The 21297-nt window shown below is 45.9% G+C and overlaps 1 protein-coding gene and 1 long non-coding RNA gene across 3 annotated transcripts in view; both read left to right on the top strand.

Moving 5' to 3' along the window:
• The window catches only part of LOC308592091, a 302880-nt gene that overhangs the window by 266156 nt on the left and 15427 nt on the right, over window positions 1-21297 (top strand). The window lies entirely within an intron of this gene.
• Window positions 725-21294, top strand: TCTN1 (tectonic family member 1). 2 transcript variants are annotated; one of them, XM_081203076.1, is made up of 14 exons: window positions 735-1191; window positions 2794-2914; window positions 5992-6122; window positions 7855-8024; window positions 8305-8392; window positions 8952-9061; window positions 9350-9370; window positions 10198-10323; window positions 13625-13750; window positions 15747-15831; window positions 16889-17027; window positions 18533-18686; window positions 18954-19079; window positions 20248-21294. In XM_081203076.1, the coding sequence occupies exons 1-14, from the start codon at window positions 834-836 to the stop codon at window positions 20389-20391; spliced, it is 1899 nt and encodes a 632-aa protein (XP_081059202.1). In that variant the 5' UTR covers window positions 735-833; the 3' UTR covers window positions 20392-21294. The 2 variants fall into 2 exon arrangements, with proteins under 2 accessions (XP_081059203.1, XP_081059202.1); XM_081203077.1 differs by lacking the exon at window positions 18954-19079 and having other exon boundaries at window positions 725-1191.

The raw sequence follows: 21297 nt of genomic DNA, 5'->3' as shown, positions 1-21297 counted from the left end.
GAGGCAGTGAGAGATTTTACTTTCTTGGGCTCCATGATCACTGCAGATGGTGACAGCAGCCACGAAATTAAAAGACGCCCACTTCTTGGGAGGAAAGCAATGACAAACCTAGACAGCATCTTAAAAAGCAGAGACATCACCTTGCCAACAAAGGTCCGTATAGTTCAAGCTATGGTTTTCCCAGTAGTGATGTATGGAAATGACAGCTGGACCATCAAGAAGGCTGATCACCGAAGAATTGATGCTTTTGAATTCTGGTGCTGGAGGAGACTCTAGAGAGTCCCATGGACTGCAAGAAGATCAAACCTCTCCATTCTTCAGGAAATCAGCCCTGAGTGCTCCCTGGAAGGACAGATCCTGAAGCTGAGGCTCCAAGACTTTGGCCACCTCATAAGAAGAGAAGACTCCCTGGAAAAGACCCTGATGTTGGGAAAGATGGAGGGTACAAGGAGAAGGGGAAGACAGAGGACGAGATGGTTGGACAGTGTTCTCGAAGCTACCAGCATGAGTCTGACCAAACTGCGAGAGGCAGTGGAAGACAGAAGTGCATGTTGTGCTCCGGTCCAGGGGGTCACGAAGAGTCGGACACGACTAAACAACAACATTGGGCCTCAAGGTCGTTGCCACAGCAACAGCGCCATGCTTGTATTTCCTTCCCATGATGCCTCGGGGGCGGCGCTGTTCTACCCGAAGCGATTGCGGGAGCCGCCGCCGGCTTCAAGTCTGCAGCGGGATTTGGCGAGGCTCCCGTCGTGCCTTGCGCCGTCTCCATAGCTACCGCCCAGCGGGCGTCCGCCGTTGCCTAGGCCGCGGCGGCCTCACGGGGAGGCGGGATGGGCCCCGGGTCGCCGCTGCGGTTCTTCCCGGGGCTCCTCGCGGCCTGCCTTCTACTGCCGCTGTCCTCGTCCACGGACGCGCCAACGAGCGCGGCCACCTCGGAGCCCCCGGCCGGCTGGGATGAGGCCACGTCGGGGGCGCCGACAGCGGGTACCCCGCCTCACCCAACCCCTAGTCCCGGCCAGGCCTCCTCTAGTCCGGGCCCCGCCAGCAGCCCTGCGTGGACTTCCGACCCGGGCCCCGCCAGCAGCAAGCCCAGTCCGACAGACGCGGCGGGGGTGCCCGTCCCTTCGGAGCTGCCGGACCCCGGAACGACTCCCCGACCTGGTCCGTGGCCCGCGCCTGTGACCGACGGTGAGCCCCCAGCCCCGCCATGAGCGATGTGGGGAGGGTAGGAAAGGGAAGAAGCGGTAGGCCCGGCGGCTAAATGGAGCCTCCAGATACAGGGGGAGTCTACCTCGGAACCACAGCGCAGGCGCGACAGAGGGGCGTCTCTACCTGCCCAGTTTCCTGGAGGCCTCCGGCGTAGTCGCTGTTCAAAGTAGGATGCTGAGCAGTGCGGACTTCTGGCCCCGTTAGTGGTGCAGTTCTGATGTTCTTATACCCTCCAATTTTTTAACATTAATTTTCCAAAAAAAATTAAACAAACATAAATCTCAACTGTATTTATACCAATCTTAGTAACATTGTTAAGTGACTTCCTCGAATTCCCCTCGTTGAATTTCAGTGTATATCATTATAACAGTTTTCCAAAACCAATTTTCTTATGAAAATAACTTAATCACTTGACATCTTTCTTTCTTTCTATTTTAACTTTAAACCTATTAATCTCTAACATGATCTGTTTAAATCCTAAGCCTATCTGGTATTTGCAAGTTTTTCCAATTATCTTAAATTATCTTAACATATTTAACTAAATAGTCTTTGAATTTCATCCATTCCCCCTGGTACTCCTCCTTCTGGTTACGGACTCTTCCAGTCAGGTCGGCTAGCTCCAAAAAATCCATCATCTTCATCTGCCATCCCTCCATTGTAGGGACGACTTGTGTTTTCCAATTCTTAGCTAACAAAATTCTTGCTGCGGTTGTGGCATACAAAAACAGATTAACATCTTTCTTGGGCAATTCTAAACCTGTTATTCCAAGAAGAAAGGCCTCTGGTTTCTTAATAAATGTATATTTCAGCATTTTTTTCAATCCATTATAAATCTTCTCCCAGAAGTCTTTCACCTTGGGGCAGGTCCACCACATATGATAAAAGGTACCCTCCTTTTCTTTACTTTTCCAGCATAGATTATCACTGTTATGATAGATCTTTGCTAATTTCTTATACACATGTATTGCACAAGTTCAGCTCCTGTTGCTCGGAAGCCACATCGCTCTGCGTTTTGATAGGTGTTGGAGGGACAGGTGGCAGCAGGTACCTCTTGCAGGTGCATGCAGCTGGCTGCTTTCTGCCACGGATGGAAGGATGAAGAACCAGGGGGACCTTTTGGTTTGCTCTGGGGGGCTCCTCTCAGTGCGGATGAGTGACACAGCAGATTATGCAGAGCTGTTTTAAAATTAGATACCAAAAAGCAAGCCCATTGGGGAAAAAAGCATTAAAAATCTTTAAAACAACGGGGATGCAGCCAGCTAAGTCATAATTAGGTCAAGTTCATTTATTGACCCTATTTCAGTATCCCCATTTCAGTATTTCTGCCCCCTTATTGTACATTCATATAAACACAAATTACTAGTATTCAAATGCACACAATAAGCTGCATGAATATGGAGAAGAAGCCTTTTAGAGACTATGCATGAAAGCAAGTCCTTTAAACCTTCTGGTTTTGTGGCTCTGTATATAATAGAAGAAAGAAGTTGGGCCATATCCAGTATTGCGCCTGGAAGAGGGACTTCCTTGCCCCCCCATAGGTTTAACATTCAGTACTATTTGTCAAAACCTGTTTGTTTTCAGTGGCCGAGTTGTGTGTCTGTGACCTCCTGGTGGACCAGTGTGATGTAAATTGTTGCTGTGACCCCATATGCACTGCTGCAGATTTCAGCCTCTTCACTATGTGTTCAGTTCCTGTTGTCACGTAAGTGCTTGCACATGCATCATGGCTTGAAATATAAAGATGCACATTTGAACAGATTCATAAGTTCAAGAAGGGTCTGTGCTGCAGTACAGCCTCAGAATATCTATAGGCATATGTCTGCCTAAAAACCAGTCTGTAAACCCAGTGCAGTGCAGCTTCTGAGCGGAATGGAAAGTAGAGCTAGTTGAAATATGCAGCTTTGAACATGGCTTCTAGGCCTATGCCACCCCAAAATACTTGTGGGGAGGTAATTTCTCTGGAAGCTTCCCCACATCAGAATGTGCATGAATGTGAAAGGTCAGCACATCAGTCTCTCTGATGGATGGGCGTTCCATATACAAAGTGGTTTTGAAATGGAGATATGTCCCTTTGAGTATTCTGAGGTGGTACAGCCCCATAAGAGTAAGAAGCTACATGTTTGAATTGACTCCCCCCCCCCCCCCCGCTTTCCATTCAGGAACTTTTATTTTAATAGTATTCATATAAAATACTTTTATTTTAGTTTAGATATTAAGAAATGGTGCTTGAGACAGATACGATATGATATCTTTATTGTCATTGTCCCATATAGAACGATGAAATTGAAAAATCTACATAAGACATTCAAAACCCCCCTAAAAACTCTGAAACCCCATTTTAAAATACAATATACTATAGAGACTCCTTATACTGTGTTTAAAATCAGAATTGCATTTGGGTAGAAACTGTTTCTCAGGCAGCTAGTCCTGGTCTTTATAACCCTATACCTTCTTCCAGAAGGCAGAAGCTGAAAGACATCATTTCCGGCGTGCGTACTATCCAGAAAATACATTAAGGATTTTGTATATCTGTTGGGCTGAAATATTTTTCTCATTGTCTTTTTAAAAATCTCTGGGGGCCTTTTCCAGCCGAAGAGCAGAGTAAAAAAAATATTTAAATCAAAAGAAAGCTTTTTTTCCTGGGGTATTTATTAACAGGGCTGTGTTGAAAAGGGAAAGGCATTTTTCGCAAGAAGGCAATCCAGGCTATTGGCTAAGAGGAGTAGATTATAGAAACTGAGCAAGTAGAGCTGAGTTTGCTCACATATGTTAATGCTGCCAAACTTCTACTAGCCAAGAAAAGAACTATCTTGCCTTCTCAACCCCTTTTCTGACTTCTAGGATGTTGCTGACCGTTACCCAAAGTTTTTCAAGCTAGCCTTGCAGGTGTTAAAGCCACAAACTCACTGTAAAGTGCCAAATGATGTTCTCTGAATATGCAGAGTTGTGCATTTCTGCTTTGTGATCAATTTCACAAAATCCAGCACAAAATTCCTGGCTTTGATATCCCAGAATTAATTAAAAAGAAGTGTTGCAATGCTTTTCATATCTCCATACCGGAAGGATAATTCTCTACCCATTGAGGGATCTTTTGTAAGGATGCATTTATGTAGACAGCATGTGCTATTCGTGTCCCACTGCTGCCCCCGCTCTGTCTTATTAAAGCACCACACATTATGCATGGGGAGCTTTGCTCTGGTTTTCTTTCTCTAGGCAATCTAGCTGCTTTCCTCTTAACAGCTGTTTATGCCTCTGGTATTTTTTAGTATGTTGTGAATGAGACAACCAAATAAAGCCAGGCTGGTTGGTGGCATTTTTGTTGAATACAAATATGCCAGCAAGTTTTTATTGCAGCATTCAGGGCTTGAAACACCGGTTTTGTTCACTTTTTTTTTTTTAAGAAGAAGATTGCTTGAAATAACTGTGAATTCTGGGGACAAAAGGCCACCCTTATCAAACTATTCCCTTCTCTATACATCAGCCCAATCTCACTGTGAGGGCTTATTTCCAGCTCTGTGGGAAATGAATCACCCCATCACTGGGATTGAAGCTTGCCATTGTTCTGGCCCACATTGCTGATTGCCACCCACGTTCAGGTACTTTCAGAGCTCTTAGAGACAGCAAAGCAAAAGTGTATTGAATTTTAGATGAATTTTCTGTTATGAAAAGAAATGTGGCCTTGCCAGTAGAGAGGCAAATCACATGTGTTTATGTTCTGTGCTGTTCCCTCTGGAAAGTGCTGCTAAAATGTCAGGCATTGTACGCAAACACATCCTTGCATTGACATTCTTCTTACCGATAATCACTTATTAACAATAAATACAAGTTAGAACTAAGGAAAAATTAGAAACCTAAGCTTAAAACGAACGATAGAGGTGGCAGGTGAAGCCGCTGCAGGGGAGCTGATCTATAATGTGCTCTCAGCTCCATTCTCATTGGTCATAGCAGTAATCACATGTATCAGGTGAGACAAGAGATTCACTCAAACCTATGTGACTGAGCCAGGATTTGAAACTAGCCCTCAGCAGAGTACGGCTGGGCGATATCAGCTTTTCAACATTGCAATGTCTCATCAGCCAAACATCCCAATATAGTGATACACCACAATGTTGAAAAGTGGAGGGAGGAACAAGCTGCATTGGCCCAGGCCCCGTGAGACGCTGGGGTGAAACCGCCTCTGCTCTCTCTTCACACACCTGCCTTTTGGGTGGCAGAAAAAGGGGGATCGGAAATTCTCCACAGAGACAACTAAGGTCCCTGCAGTTTGTTCCACTTTGGCTTCTGCTGCCGTTCAGAGGTGGCCACGCATTTACACTTCTAGTAAATAGAAAGCTTTCCTTTGTCTCATACAGGAAACCATTCATTACTTTTAACAGTTGTATTTTCATAGGACTAAAAAGGAATATACATATATAAACAGATAATATCACTCCAAAGGAAGGTTGCAGCTTGAAAATCTATTGAACAGTATCTAATATTCCTTGTTAATCTCCTTTGTATGATTTGATATTGTTGCATGACATCAGTAAGGGTCTCCAGCTGTTTTAGACCCTTTCCCCAGAATCATTTGTAATAAATTATCTTTATCATTTATATGCCTTGTTTTTAGTGTCTGAGGCTTGAGTGGTGAGCTATAATAGCACGTGGTTGCTGCAGTGTCATGTCAGGTGCCAGAAGCATTCCGTGGGCTGCTCCTGCCCTGTGTTATAAGGATGTCTTATGTGAAAAGAGGTTTGTTTGGTTTTTTAGCTTTAATTTTTATGTTTGTTTCCCCTGCAGAGGTGACAGGCATCTCTGCAGGCAGCAAGAAGCTCTCTATTCAATAGATCCAACAGCGCATCCTCCAGAGAGGATCTTTCAATTAGCCGACAAGGTCAACCCCAGCATTTTCTGTATTCAGTCCACCAACAGTAAGTAGAGCCAAGTCGGGCATGGACCTCTTGTCTGGTTGATTCTTCAAAGGCCTTGTGTTGAGGGTTGAGATGAAGAGAGAAAGAAGAAGCCTGTCATCTGTGTGTGTGTGTGTGTGCGCGCGTGCGCGCGTGTGCACACACACACACACGGTGGAGAGAGGATGAAAGGGAGACATACAATGTGCCACTCACTAATCTCCAACTTCATACTTTCTCTGTGGAATTCCTTTGCCAGCAATACAGTCATTTTGTCGCAGTGTGTCAGAACTTACTTCAAGACACTTTAAAGCGTATAGTTGGCTCTTGCTTAGTCTGCTCCATTTGTCTTTAGTTTCCTCTGTGTATTATGGCAATGTTATTTTACGGTTTTATATTTTTGCCCCTATAATTTATCCCAATTATTTTATTATATCCTGCTTTTCAGGATACAGATCCTTCAAAGGTACCTTACAGAAAGTGGTAAACTACTTACCAAAAAGCACCCCCCAATATTTCTTGCTTCTTGCATACTGCCTTCAGTATGTAAATGAAGGGGAGGCTTTAAAAATCTTTTTAAAGTGTTTGTTGTTTGTTTGTTTTTTATTTCTGTTATTTTTGTTGAAAAATTGAGAAAAAATACTTTAAATAATAAAATAAGTATTTCATTAATACAGTTGATTTACTTTAGAGGGATTTATAGCAGGGTTGGGAAACTACCCCTCCAGATGCTTCTGGAGTTCAGCTTTCATGACTATTGGCCGTGCTGGCTGGAGCTTATAGGTCAGTGTCTAGCAGCTCTTTGGAAGGCCACAGGTCCCCAACCCCGTTCTGTAGGGTGATACCCAACACAAATTTATTTGATTTCAATGTGTCAACTCTTGAGTGTGACTAACATCTGAATATCGCCCCGTTACCTGAAGTTGGTAACAAAAGCTAAAAGCAGCCAAATACACCTGAGTGTATTTCCTTGGTTTCTGCTCTAGTCTTCCAGCCCCTGTTAACGTGTCTCCTGGACACCACTATTCCTGCTCTCTGTACATTTATAGGGATCAGGTGCACCAGCTCCTGTGGGCCAAGTTGTTGAGGGGGCCTTCATGACGGCATGTTCCTTTGACGATCACCAGAGTGCCTTCGTCAAAGGTGTGCTGGCGATCTCCGCCAGGGAGGCGCTTCGCCCTGGCACATCCTTTTGATGGTCACCAGGGCTCCATCTGGGAAGGTGTGCTAGTGATCTCTGCCAGGGACGTGGTGGGGCGAAGTGTCTTCTCCCTGGTGCATCCTTTTCATTATCACTAAGGCACTTTCCACACTAAAGCGCTTTGGCAGAGGGGGAGTGGATGGCCTTGGTGAGGCAGCCTCAGTCTCATGGCAATGAACAAAAGGTAAGGCAGTGGGCAGTTGGGGGATGGCGGGCCAAATGAGCCTGGTTGGGTTGGGGTGGCACACACGTGACGTCATGCACGCACAATGCCCCCCCCCCAAATGTTGGGTGCAACTCGCCGCCTCTGATAGGGGTAGACAAATTTCTTCACCTTATGCGATGGCCCATAGCATGGTCTCAATGGCCATTCACACATGCTCTTAAAGCAGTCTCTACCTTGTTTCCAATCTTGTTGTCCCAATACGTGGTGACATTTTTCCCGTGCGATCCCAGAACTTCCATGAGTCCCAAAAGTTCAGTAAGAATAAACTCCAAAATTCAGTTAAGTGTACTACATTGACGCGCTCTTTCTTCTCTACCCACCCCCAGACAAAGCTGCCTTATCGTTCCAAGCCCCAGAAATACCTACTATGCACAATTTTGATAGGTTGCTTCAAGAATTTGGCGACAATACCTTTGGTATTGAAAGCAACCTTGCACTGGAGGATGAGCTGGACACCCAGCAGGTTACAAGTACAAACAGTACCAGCAAGTACAAGGTAAAGTGGGGAGGTACATGTGTACACCCATTTTGTTAATTATTTATTCAAAGAAAGCTCTTTAGCCAGACTTTCAGAGTGGCTCACATATCAATGAAAATAGCACAGTTTCTTTTTAGGCTTCCAGTCTAAAAAGACACAGCATCTGAGGAAAAGGGATGTGGAGGGAAAGCAAACTCAAGCACTATATCCTTAATGTCCCAAGGTTCTTAGCGTTACCACCTGGGAAGTGGGGTGGTTATAGTTCAAAATAAAACCGCCTGTGTTTTTTTGTTGACAGTATAACGATCCCATACAGACATCAGATGGGTTCTTAATTCTCCCTGCTCCTCTCTTCCTCGCCTGGTGTACCCACGGTAACCCTGCAGGTCAGAGATTATGTGTTGTCCTTTCCTGGCTCTTTCTACCCTGCTGTTTGGGCTTTATCTGAACAACAACAAATATTGCTTAATTTTGCAAATATGTAACCTGCCTTTCCACCAGATGGTGCTCAAGGTAGCTAAAAAGTATTTTTATTTATTATTTATTAAATTTGTATACTTCCCTTCCTCCGAAGATCACAGGTTGTTTCACAACAAATAATATCATTATTACCACTACTAATATATCATATTGCTTAATAATGTCGTTTCTAAGTGTTGTTGCTGCTGTTATTATTCTGCAGTATAATCAATTAAGTTGCAGTAAAATGTCAAATAAAAAGCATAAAAGCAAGACAGGTTAAACAGCAGTAAAACCAGGAGAGCAATTACTGAATCTCTGTGTCCATCGCAACATACTTACAGGCCAGCATGTCTAAACAAAAAGGTGCCTGTCCGCTGGCAAAACGTTTTAGTGGTTTTGTTTGACCGCCGATGTGCAGTTGGATTTATTAGTAGCCTGAAAAAATATTTTTGGCACTTCTCTTGTATTTTGTGGTTTCTCCAGGGTTTCTTGTGAACCAGGCAGTGAAATGCAACACGATGATCACGGGAGATGCATGCACCACCCTGCCAGGCCTCAGCATGCAGTTCTACACCAGTTCTAGTGTTTTAGCTGTAGGTGATTATTTTGGGAACTAGCCAGAGGGTGGAATTTTGCATGTAACAAACTGAGGGGTGGGGTAGGAAATCAGGATTGCACGTGTATTTGCTTTTTATTCAGAAATAAAAGTAAGCACCATTTGTAGCGGCAGCTATAACTTATGTTTGCAGGACCCCCAGTTTTCTAACAAGAATTGAATTTTATTAGTGGAGGATTCTGGGATGGAGGCTTAATCGCTTGTCATTTTTGCAAAAGCAAATGCAGCTGGGTCTAAAATGCTTCTTCTTTATTATTCCCGCTAGGCACCAGAGTCAAGACTCGTGGTAAGTGTCTCTTTATTCTGTTTGAGAGACTTGCTGTTTATATGTGGGCGCTTTGTATTGGATATAGTCTCTTACAACACTGATGCTACAATCAAGGCTTAATTGCCTCTGAATTGACCTTCCAGTTAAGTGGGGCTCTGGAGTCATCCGCCATACCAATGGTGAGGGGTCTACAATTGTTGGTTGGCTGGGCCAAAAACCTGGAGCTACCAGGCCCTCTCTTCCTTTTCACAATTGCATCCGACACCCACTCCTGGTCTTTTCTGGAGGAAGGTGCTAGCAAAGCGCATGCTGGGTTGGTGGGAGGGTTGCTGTTTAAAAGTGCCCTGAGCGCCTTTGTAAAATGATGATTACTATTTCCCCATGCTGATCTTTCTGAAGAGGAGGGCCATCACAGCGAGGAAGAGCATAGCTTCAAGTAGTGACATCCAAGTCTCTTCCTCCTCCTCCTCATCCCTGTCATTTTCCAAGGGAAGGGTCAGCAGGGAGGGGAGCGCTGGCTTAAATCTTCTTGGATAAAAGGCGCTCAAGCCTTCCCTGCTCTACTTACTCCTCTAAATGTTCCTAAGGTTTTGCATGTGTTTTTGTTCCCCTTGGCATTTTTTGGATTTGTTTTCTTTCCTTCCTGTACATCAGAGCTTTCCAAGCTTTCTCCCATGGAAGCTCTGCACGTCAGTTTCTCAGCCATACAAATGTGCTTTTCAAAGGGCACTCCCCTTGATAAAGCCCTGAGAAGCTTAGTGAATGTGCCAAGTTCTCTTTGCCTGGTTTGTGCGCAGGATTGCAGCCAGCTGGATTTGTTGAGGCTGATCCGTTGTATTTTGCAGGTGAACATCACCATCAAGTCCATAACCGTGCAGAGTCCGGAGGGGCTGCGCACGCGTTTGAAGAACACTGATGCTCTGATTCTCCCCACACTGAATGGTCAGTCATGCAGTAACGTGGTCCTGGAGGTAAGTGTGCAGTTACCATTTCAACTCAGCATTTCTTGAAAAGAAATACTTTTTACGGGTTAAATACTTAAAAATTAATTTAGTTTTTAAAACCTCATGAAGAACTATGTCCACATTAAACACAACCCAATTTTATTTTTATTTTTGAAAAAATGTCACCACAAAAGTCTTTGTGCCTGCCAAGGATTGTAGCCAACCGATTTTTGTTCAGAATAGACTCATTGGAATTAATGGACCCTTGTTACCAAAGTTCATTCATTTCAATGGATCTGTTTTGAGGAAGGCCAACAATGGATGCAGCCCCTCGTGCAGACCCACATACAGTGGTACCTCGGGTTAAGTACTTAATTTGTTCCGGAGGTCCGTTCTTAACCTGAAACTGTTCTTAACCTGAAGCACCACTTTAGCTAATGGGGCCTTCTGCTGCTGCCACGCCGCCAAAGCACAATTTCTGTTCTCATCCTGAAGCAAAGTTCTTAACCCAAGGTACTATTTCTGGGTTAGCGGAGTCTGTAACCTGAAGCGTATGTAACCTGAAGCGTATGTAACCCGAGGTACCACTGTACTCCATTCTGGAAACCAGGTGACATGTAGAACTGTAAACAAACTTCATCGAAATAAAAAGCTGGGCCATGCAGACAGGTGGTCTGTTCCTTACCTTTTGGTCAACCCTTCTGACTTGCATTGAAATATAGCTGCTTAACTCCCCCTGCCCTCTAGATTTGCAGTTATGAACATAAAATAGCAGACACTTTGCCAACAGGCATGAAGAGCTGGTTCTGCTGGACCCATTTTGCTCAAAGGATCGGAAACCAAAGGACTCTCTGTTGCGTCTAGAGCAGGCTCTGCAAAGGCTGCTCTGGAGAGTTCTCCCAGGAAACTCAGACAGTGCCTTCATTCATTCATGCTGCATTTTCCCACTGGATTATGCCCAAGAAGCTGATAACAACACTGGATGAACAATAGTAACAGTTAAGAACATAGTGTAAACCATCAAGCCCATTCTAAAATCCTACCTCATGGTGAAGCACTTTCAACTCAGCTGTGGAAAAAGCCTAATAACCACGTGGAACTGAGTTTGCTTGGTTTTCCTTAAAAAACTCCTATCCCTCATATTTCCAAAAAAGAATTCAATACTGCTTGCAACTATAAAATAGCAGCATAAAAACAAAACAATACATAAAATCAACATCACAATAATGCAACAGTTCGAATATACAGTGGTACCTCGGGTTAAGTACTTAATTCGTTCTGGAGGTCCGTTCTTAACCTGAAACTGTTCTTAACCTGAAGCACCACTTTAGCTAATGGGGCCTCCTGCTGCCACCGCACCGCCTGAGCCCGATTTCTGTTCACATCCTGAAGCAAAGTTCTTAACCTTAAGCACTATTTCTGGGTTAGCGGAGTGTGTAACCTGAAGCGTATGTAACCCGAGGTACCACTGTAAAGCAGAAATTTCAGCGAGCAGCCATCTTTCACCCTCTGGGTTCCCCACTCCACATCAATATTTGGATTGTATGGGACAAGGACCTGTACAGTGGTGCCCCGCAAGACGAATGCCTCGCAAGACGGAAAACTCGCTAGATGAAAGAGTTTTTCGTTTTGGAGGTGCTTCGCAAAACGAATCTCCTATGGGCTTGCTTCGCAAGACAACAATGTCTTGCGAGTTCCTGCTGGTTTTTTCCCCTTCCCCCCCTTTTTCTAAGCCACTAAGCCGCTTATCAGCCGATCCGATCAGCAGATAAGCCGCTAAAAGCCGCTAATAGCACTAAGCCGTTTATCAGCTGATCCGATCAGCAGATAAGCCGCTAGAAGCCTCTAAAAGCCTCTAATAGTGCTAATCCGCTAATCCTTCAATGGGCTTGCTTCGCAAGACGAAAAAGACCACTAGACGAAGAGAATCACAGAACGGATTCTTTTCGTCTTGCGAGGCACCACTGTATTTTGCTTCTGTTACATGATGAGGTGAAATGTATGCCCAGTGCACTATATAAATCGGATGGGCAGTATTAAGATCGAGGGCCCAAAGTGGCCCTCCAGGCCTCTCCATGTGGCCCTGGGTACTCTACCCAGGCCACACCTCTTACCGGCCCTACTTCATACCCTTGTGTGTTTTTCCTGACTGGAATGTGTCTTTGACCTGATTTCCTGGATGGAGCGGAGAGAAACTAGCCTGCTGAATAAAAGTAACATTTGCATTTGTTGCTTTGCTCTCTTGAGTCTCTGGCTTTGCCAACTGGTGGCCTGTGCCTTCCCCTGGAAGGTCGCCCAGATGGCAGTGTGGCCCTTGGTCTGAAAAAAGGTTTCCCATCTCGGATATCTTACCTTGTTACGTATAATAAAAATGTAAGGATGTCGCCATACTGCAGTTTGTGTAGCTGCTGAATGATGGTGCTGCAAACTACAGCGTGGCAACAGAACAGCAGCATTGGAGAGTGAAGAGGAGAGAGACATGGGCAGGCAAGCGAACAGGTGGGCAGCCCAGGCCAGCAGGAGCAGCCGTGAAAGGCTGGTGGAGCTCCCCACCTCACACTGACGTCACCTTTTTGGCTTCAGCAGCTTTGGAGGCTGAGGAAGAAGGACATGGAGGCAGGAAGGGACTCCAGGCAAACAGCTGAGGAAGTCTGGACAGGTTGTGGCAGCTCCCCAGCAAGTGTCCTGGTTTCTTGTTGCTGCTCTTTGTTTCCCTTCTCCTCACCCTCCTAATTGGTGTTGTCAGTGTGAGGTGGGCAGTATGACGTGGGGGGAGGGGCAGGATCAAGAGGAGGACGACAGAGAGAGAGTGATTTGGGCAAGGTGTAAGGGGAGTGGGGGCATGGTTTGGGGGATTGGCAGGGTTGGTGAGTGAAGTGGGCAGAGGAGGCAGCCCTTAAAAAGGTAAAGGGACCCCTGACCATTAGGTCCAGTCGTGACCGACTCTGGGGTCGCGGCGCTCATCTCGCTTTATTGGCCGAGGGAGCTGGCATACAGCTTCCGGGTCATGTGGCCAGCATGACTAAGCCACTTCTGGCAAACCAGAGCAGCGCACGGAAACGCCGTTTACCTTCCTGCTGGAGCGGTACCTATTTATCTACTTGTACTTTGACATGCTTTCAAACTGCTAGGTTGGCAGGAGTAGGGACCCAGCAACAGGAGCTCACCCCATTGCAGGGATTCGAACCACCGACCTTCTGATCAGCAAGTCCTAGGCTCTGTGGTTTAACCCACAGCACCACCCGCGTCCCGTGGCAGCCCTTAGTAAATGATAAAGAGCTGTGGACCTTCCTGTTAGTTAAGCTGCAAAACGTTTTTTGTTTTTCAGGCAAGTTACCTTATTACCTTCACAGAGGCAGGTGAAATTGCCAGTGCAGGTGTATCTTTGATCCTGGGGACCATTAACATGATGGCCCGTTTTGTATTGCAGTCCTTTAAGATCCGTTTCATTCAGGTAATTTCCCAAATTATTATTTTTAAGATCCAAAAAGATTTAACAAAACAAAAATTTTAAAAGGTTACACGATATTACACATCTTCCCCGATGCTTTTTAACATCTTTATGCGCCCCCTCGCCCAGCTTGTCCGGAGTTTTGGGCTGGGTTGCCATCAGTATGCTGATGACACCCAACTCTATCTGTTGATGGATGGCCATCCTGACTCGGCCCCAGACACACTGACCAGATGTCTGGAAGCTGTGGCTGGATGGTTACGTGGGAGCCGGTTGAAGTTAAATCCTTCGAAGACAGAGGTCCTCTGGCTGGGGCGGGACGATATGGGATCGAGGGGGCAACTCCCATCTCTTGCGGGGGTGCAATTAGTGCCAGCACCGTCCGTTAAGAGTTTGGGTGTAATCTTCGATACCTCCCTCTCTATGGAGTCGCAGATTACAGCTATAACAAAGGCGGCATTTTTTCATCTCCGCCAAGCTAAGCAGTTGGCCCCTTATCTCTCTCGTCCTGACCTAGCCACTGTGATCCATGCGACGGTCACCTCCAGACTGGATTATTGTAACTCGCTCTACGTGGGGCTGCCCTTGAGACTGACCCAGAAACTCCAGCGGGTGCAGAATGCCGCGGCGAGACTCCTTATGGGGTCTCCGCTGCGAGAGCACATTCATCCGGTATTATACCAGCTGCACTGGCTCCCGGTGGAGTACAGGATCAGGTTTAAGGTGCTGGTTTTAACCTTTAAAGCCCTATACGGCCTAGGACCCTCGTACCTACGGGACCGCCTCTCCTGGTATGCCCCACAGAGAAACCTACGGTCTGCAAATAATAACATCCTCAAGGTCCCAGGCCTCAGAGAGGTTAGGCTGGCCTCAACTAGAGCCAGGGCCTTCTCGGCTGCAGCTCCAAACTGGTGGAATGCTCTGTCAAAAGAGACTAGGGCCCTGCGGGACCTGACATCTTTCCGCAGGGCCTGCAAGACAGAGTTGTTCCGCCAGGCCTTTGGTCAGGGCGCAGCCTGACTCCCTCCTCTGGCAACCTACACATAATTCTGCTTAATTGGTTGCCATCAATTTGATTTAATTAATTTTTATAATTTGATTGTTGTTAGCCGCCCTGAGCCCGGCTTTGGCTGGGGAGGGCGGGATATAAATAAAATTTATTATTATTATTATTATTATTATTATTATACTATAACACAAATTCAATTACTGTTGCTTCATTCATACCGTACAATAACCAATCTATGTCTCCTCTGTGCATGGTTAATTTTGCACATTAATTTGTCTAAACATCCATAATCACCTCCTAATATGTTAGTCCTGATGATCATATGATTATTCTAGTTTTTTTATCTTACAGAACTTAACAAACTTTATAATAGCTCAGTCTGTATTTCACCCAACATTGTGTATAGGTTTTGATTACATCTTACACTTTTCCCAGTATCTAATAAATAAACTCCACTTCTCAACAAATCCGTTTTCTTGATATCTTCCTTCTCTGGCCCTTATTAAATTTGTTAATTTAATCATCTTGGTTTAATCAGGCAAGCAATGTCCCAGATTCTTATTAACCCAAGCCTCTAATGACAGATGCTTTGACTTTTTCCAGTCTTGGCAGATAAACCTTTGGGCTGCAGCTTCCCAAAATATTTTTAATAACTTTGTGGGAAGCTGGTTTGTAACAATATTTTAGAGCTGATGGTGGGGCGGGGCACAGCTGTCTTAAAAAAACAAGGATTTCAGTCGCTCAGTGTGTTCCTGTTTTCCTTCAAAGCATAGGTTCTGAAAATCATTTATACCTGTGTGTCTTCTGCATGTACCTGAAGCAACAATGTAATAGTAACATGAGCTCCATTATTCAAATGGTTTACTGCTTAGAAAACAGTAATTCAGTTTATCTATAATCCTGAAGGAGATTTTTCCTATTAGCTGCTTTGCCACAAATGGTTAATGGAAAATTAAGTGGTATTGTATTTTGTGTCCCCTCCGCACATAGCAAGGAACTCAGCCTGTTCGTCTCAGCGGAAGCCCTGGTTATGTTGTTGGCCTACCAATAAAAGCTGGATTTCGGACTGCTGGATATCCTTTTTGCATGACTTATCACAGCTCTGCAGAACTGTCCCTGCCTGGGAAAAAGTTACATTTCATAGTGCTCATTTCTGTCAAGGCTAAATCTGTTCAGGATTATTTCTCTGAGAAATTTTAAGTTGTTCAATCCTAAACTGAAGACAGTAGTTCCATATGGGAAAGAATACTATGAAATTAGCAATTTCTAAATTTTCTCCTGGAAACTGGTGCCAGACAGTCAGCACAGAATTAACCGTCTTACTCCATCATACACAACAGAGCATTGCCAACTATCTTGGCTGTTTTGGTTTTGGGGGTTTTAGTGGGATAATGGCCCAAGGTTTTTCTTTTGGTTTTGCCGGTTTTGCTTTTCTGAACTCACTGAGCTGGAAGAAGCCATGTCATTTTGTGGGTGATGCTTGGGTTTGGGCAAGCTGTTTAGAAGCTGGAGAGCTAGCTGGGCATGGTGGGGCTTGGGCTCTCTGTCGAGCGTGGGTAGGGGGCTGGAGGGGATTCTCCTGCCGCCTCTGCATTCTTGCACCTGGCTTTTAGGGGAAGGGGCAGTCAGTAGCTCAATAGCAGGGCACATGCTTTGTGCACAGAAAGTTCCAGGATCAAAGAATGGCCACCACCTGGAGCAAGTAATAATGCTTCGACAAGGCAGTTCAGAGATTAATAATAATAATAATAATAATAATAATAATAATAATTTATACCCCGCCCATCTGGCTGGATTTCCCCAGCCACTCTGGGCGGCTTCCAACAGAACACTAAAATACAATAACCTGTTAAACATTAAAAGCTTCCCTAAACAGGGCTGCCTTCAGATGTCTTCTAAAAGTTTGGTAGTTATTTTTCTCTTTGACATCTGGTGGGAGGGCGTTCCACAGGGCGGGTGCCACTACCGAGAAGGCCCTCTGCCTGGTTCCTTGTAACCTCACTTCTCGCAGCAAGGGAACCGCCAGAAGGCCCTCTGAGCTGGACCTCAGTGTCCGGGCAGAACGATGGGGGTGGAGACGCTCCTTCAGATTCTGGATGTTGTGCATTTTCTCTTTGACTCTAAATCTACATCTGGAATTGTTCAGAGCACAAATGAAGCTGGCCAGCTTACCCTCATGAAGAGCACACCTGCTCAGGATTGCTTAGCTGTGGAAGGAGTTAGAACTCCAATATTGTTTGGGTACAGCATGCTGTCTGGATGCCAGCTCCGGTAAGGGCTGAAACCAGTCTTGTACTTACACATGCCATATGCCATTTCCTACTCTTAAAAGGTAAAGGGACCCCTGACAGTTAAGTCCAGTCATGAATGACTCTCGGGTTGCGGCACTCATCTCCCTCTATAGGCCGAGAGAGCCGGCGTTTGTCCGCAGACTTTTTTTCTGGGTCATGTGGCCAGGATGACTAAGCTGCTTCTGACGCAATGGAACACTGAAACCAGAGCAGCACACAGAAACACTGTTTACCTTCCCCCCAGAGCGGTTCCTATTTATCTGCTTGCACTTTTTGGGGTGCTTTCGAACTGCAAGGTTGGCAGGATCTGGGACCGAGCAATGGGAGCTCACCCCATCACGGGGATTCGAACTGCCGACCTTTTGATCGGCAAGCCCAAGGCTCAGTGGGTTAGACCACAGCGCCACCCACGTCCCATTCCTATTCTTACTTCTATGCTTAAGAAACTGTTTACCACAGTGTTAGGTTGCAAGGAAAATGCTGGCATCTCACTTAGCAGAGTGGCAGAGTTCCATGCCCCTTGGGTGCCTCCATCTTGAATTTTGTACTTTGCTTCAGCAAGCATGGTCTAATATAGTTCCTTCACACACACACACACACACACACACACACACACACACACACACACACACACACTAATCCCTCCTCCTGCTGTGTCCCTTCCAATACCCTTTGCTTGGGCATTTCTAAAAGAGAGAGAGAGAGAGAGGTCTCTCCTGCAATGATTTCAGATGTGGTGGCTGTAAAGCTGATTCCCAGCATGCCAGGGAAAGGCCCGGCAGGCCCATGAGGCAAGCCGAAGTAAATGCCTCAGGTGGCTGGATCCACAGGGGCAGCAGATTGGGTAGCCAAGGAATGCATTACTTGCTGCTGCTGTTTCAGCAACAGCTGTATGCTCTTTGGTGACCAAAACTGCTGCCTCCTCAGCATCAACAGCACCCCCCAATCCACATCTTCAGCAGCCTTTTGTTCCTGGTATAGATCTTCAATCACCCCTTCTTCCCTGGTGTGTTTGGGGGCAAGGGGCCATTTTGTGGTTTGCTTCAGGTACCGAAATGTCTTTGGTCAGCCCTGGCCAGTGGGGTGGGCACTTGCCACCCCCTGCTCAGAGTGTCATTCTGGCAAAACTGAGTTGCCAGCCAAGGTTGCATTTCCACTGTTAGGGCAATTGCCAGTTTACCAACCGCAGACCCCCTCTTTGCATTTATGCTAACTTCTTTGAAATAAATGAAACTCACCTTTTGACTCAGGTAGACAAAATGGAGGAATGGGAATGGTGTGAGTGGTTTTCTTTCTCTTCCCCCCCTAAATATACAACCCCGCCTTACATTGCCAGTAGCACCGTCGCATTGATTAGAATAGCCAAATATGGGAATGGCGTGGTTAGACTGCTCCACATGTAGCCTTTATCTGCTGCTCTTGAAGAGTGGTTCATTACTTGGTTGCCGTCCAGCACTGTTGACACAGAAATTTCTTTTCTGAAAGAATTACCAAGGATGCGGACTGCAGGCTCTTGGCTCCAGCGCTGCTGAGTGTGCTGAAGGGTCAAAACTTCCCAGACTACGTGGCCTCTTTTGGAGATTCTCTGCCCCAAAATGAACTGGACTGGCTGCAAATTTCTAACAACGTCACCGAAGCGGTAAGAGTATGTCCACCCTGCCCTAAGTCAATATGGGTAGCCACGGGGTAATTTTACTACTTTTGGCCCTCTAACTTCTTCAGCTGACTCAACAGCATTTAAGTTCCATCTTTATCTGGGGAAATGTAATAGCTGCAATCCAGGAGGGTCTTCCGTAGCGTAAGTGGGGATGGGGATCCATTTCAGGCAGTTGGAACGAGCCTGAAGTTCTCTCTTTTTTTGCCAATGATGCCTTGTAGCTAGCAAAACGTCTGTCTCCTTTTTCAGAGCACCTGCGAAATTCCTGTGTCATTTCAAATAGAAGTGAAATGGACTAAATATGGCTCCTTAGTTAACCCCCAGGCGAAAATCGTGAGTCTCACGGCAACGGTAATGACAGCCGCCTTGCCCCAGGTGGGTGGCGATCTCCTATGATAGAAGGGAGCTCCTCGCATGTATTTGTAACTAAATTGGCTTTCACACTTGCAAGGTTCCATGTCTGTGTATGAGACAGATGTCTGGCTAATGAAACTGGCTTTTCCCACTCAAAGGGAAATCTTGGCACATTGAAGGTTCTGTTCATGCTTCCGCTCTAAAGGTGGCATTGAAGTTGTCTCCCCAGTATGCTTAGAAGGAAGCTTTATGGACTCCTGGGGTTCTGCAGGAGGACCTGCTAAGCAGCCGTCCTTTTTAGCTGTGGCGGTGGCTGGAACCCTGCAAGTTCCTTGTGGCTAAAGTGGAAAGAGGGAGGAAGGGACTCTCAGAAATATGGGTGGAATGGAAAAAGAAAGAGAGGGAGGGGAAAGAGAGAGGTCCTTCTCAGCGGCCTCTTTTCCCCAGCTGCCCCCTCCCCACCCTTGCACTTCAGAAGTCAGCCACCCAATCATTTGGCATGGGAGAGACACTTCCACTAGCCTGTTTGGGCCTCTTTGCATTGCATGTTTCTTTCATTAGGTGCCTTGAGCTTTTATGTTGGTAAAGCAGGAGAATAAATGTGATTGAACAAGCAGCACGGGACTGCTGCTGAAAGCAGCCACTGCCCCTCTCTCCCTGTGGTACAGCTTGCTTTGCCCGCTGGTGCCCATGCCCTGTCTGAGTTCTCCCATGGCCAAGTACCCTTGGAGCAGCCAGTGATGTGGCGCTGGAAATGGGGCATGCAGTATAATGACATCAGGACTCAGGGTAGATTGTTCTACATATTAACAAGGAGCAGGGGCAACAAGATGCAGAGTTGGCATTTTCAGCAGGAGCCCCGTGTTTCTTGCATTTTATCTCTCCAGCATGCCTGTTGTGTCTTCCTTTCAGTTCTGAAACTAGCTGCTGCTAAACCCCACAATAGCTGGAAAGGAAATGTTTTTGTACTGAGTTGGTGCTCTAAACAAGCACAGTCCTGATCTTAAAGCTCTCCTGATCTTGGCTCCTTATCATATATATTCTGCCAGCTAACACTGACACAACAACCTCTTTTATTTTGGTGCTCAGTATTTGACCTGTTCTGCATGATTCATTCTGTGAAGTGAAACTTTTCTTTCCTGTCCTAAGTGGAGCCAGGGTGTGGAATGCATCTGCCTGTCTCTTGCAGGTTGACTCGGGAAGCGAACAAACAATCCAGATCTTCAGCTCTGCCACTTTTGTTGACGTCTCTGCGCCTGCTGAGCCGGGTTACAAAGCACTACCAACCATCGAAGCCAACTTGCCCTTCGACTTTTTCTTCCCATTTGTTTAGTTGCAGGGTGAGCTGCTTCTTCTTCCTTCCTTTTCTCAATGCGAGAGCGAACCAGGTTTCAAACCACTCTTCCACTGGGATCAAAGATCCCTCCAAAATATTGACTGGCTGCATGTCTGAAAAGGGAGTATATGGGGAAAGGAGCCCCAAATAAGCAGTGGCAGGGTTGGGCTAGAGGAAACAACAGCAGGAACTCCCCTCCATAATCCTGTTTAGCAGTGAGCAAGAGGGGTCCTTCAGCAAACGCAGCTTCCATCATGCGCTACAGTGGAAGTTTTGTGGAGTACAGCTCAACTCCTGCGCTGTGCCTACCCCCAGGACAGAGCCATTCCACCCCTCCTCTTGTAATTCGTGGGCAGTCACCATCTTTGCAGGGAATTGTAAAGGAAGGAGCCGTGAATCAGGATGGCTATACTTTACTTCCTCCTCTCCTGGGAAGCTCCAGTTCCCACCACTACTGCCCCCCCCCCAACTCACACACTTGGATTGTACTACACACCTTGATATTTCTTCTGAATTTATTTTCCCCATGTTTTCCATTCTTGAGGACTACTAACTCCCCAAAGCCCACTGCATGTTCCTATATTCATTTCCATGGTCCTGCAAGTGGGAACAGCTTATTGTAAGACATTGCTTTATTCTTTTCTTTTCTTTTCTTTTTTAGACTAAAGGAATTGCTGTGTCAGGCACACCCAGGAATTTGGGGGGAGTTTGGGGGAAAAGGCCACTGACTCACCTGCCATCCATCCACCTTCCTCTTTAGGTACTTCAATAGTAACTTGCAGTTTTGTGAAGCTTATCAATGTCAACCAGTTTCACAGATTTGACTTTTATTAAATTATTTTTGCTGTTTTTTAAAAACTGTACAGCTGTACAATTAAAGATTGTAATAATTGGTTTTCAGAT

The sequence above is a fragment of the Podarcis bocagei genome (assembly GCF_964188305.1).
Source record: "Podarcis bocagei genome assembly, chromosome: 7".
Lineage (NCBI taxonomy): Eukaryota > Metazoa > Chordata > Lepidosauria > Squamata > Lacertidae > Podarcis > Podarcis bocagei.
This window is presented reverse-complemented; position numbering and strand designations above follow the sequence as displayed.

Bases quoted from the DNA above. Each gene is read 5' to 3' on its own strand.
- TCTN1 (XM_081203076.1), top strand. From the start codon at position 834: ATGGGCCCCGGGTCGCCGCTGCGGTTCTTCCCGGGGCTCCTCGCGGCC. The intron at 8,393-8,951 runs GTCAGAGATTAT...TGGTTTCTCCAG, and splicing joins TACCCACGGTAACCCTGCAG to GGTTTCTTGTGAACCAGGCA. The intron at 18,687-18,953 runs GTAAGAGTATGT...CTCCTTTTTCAG, and splicing joins CTAACAACGTCACCGAAGCG to AGCACCTGCGAAATTCCTGT.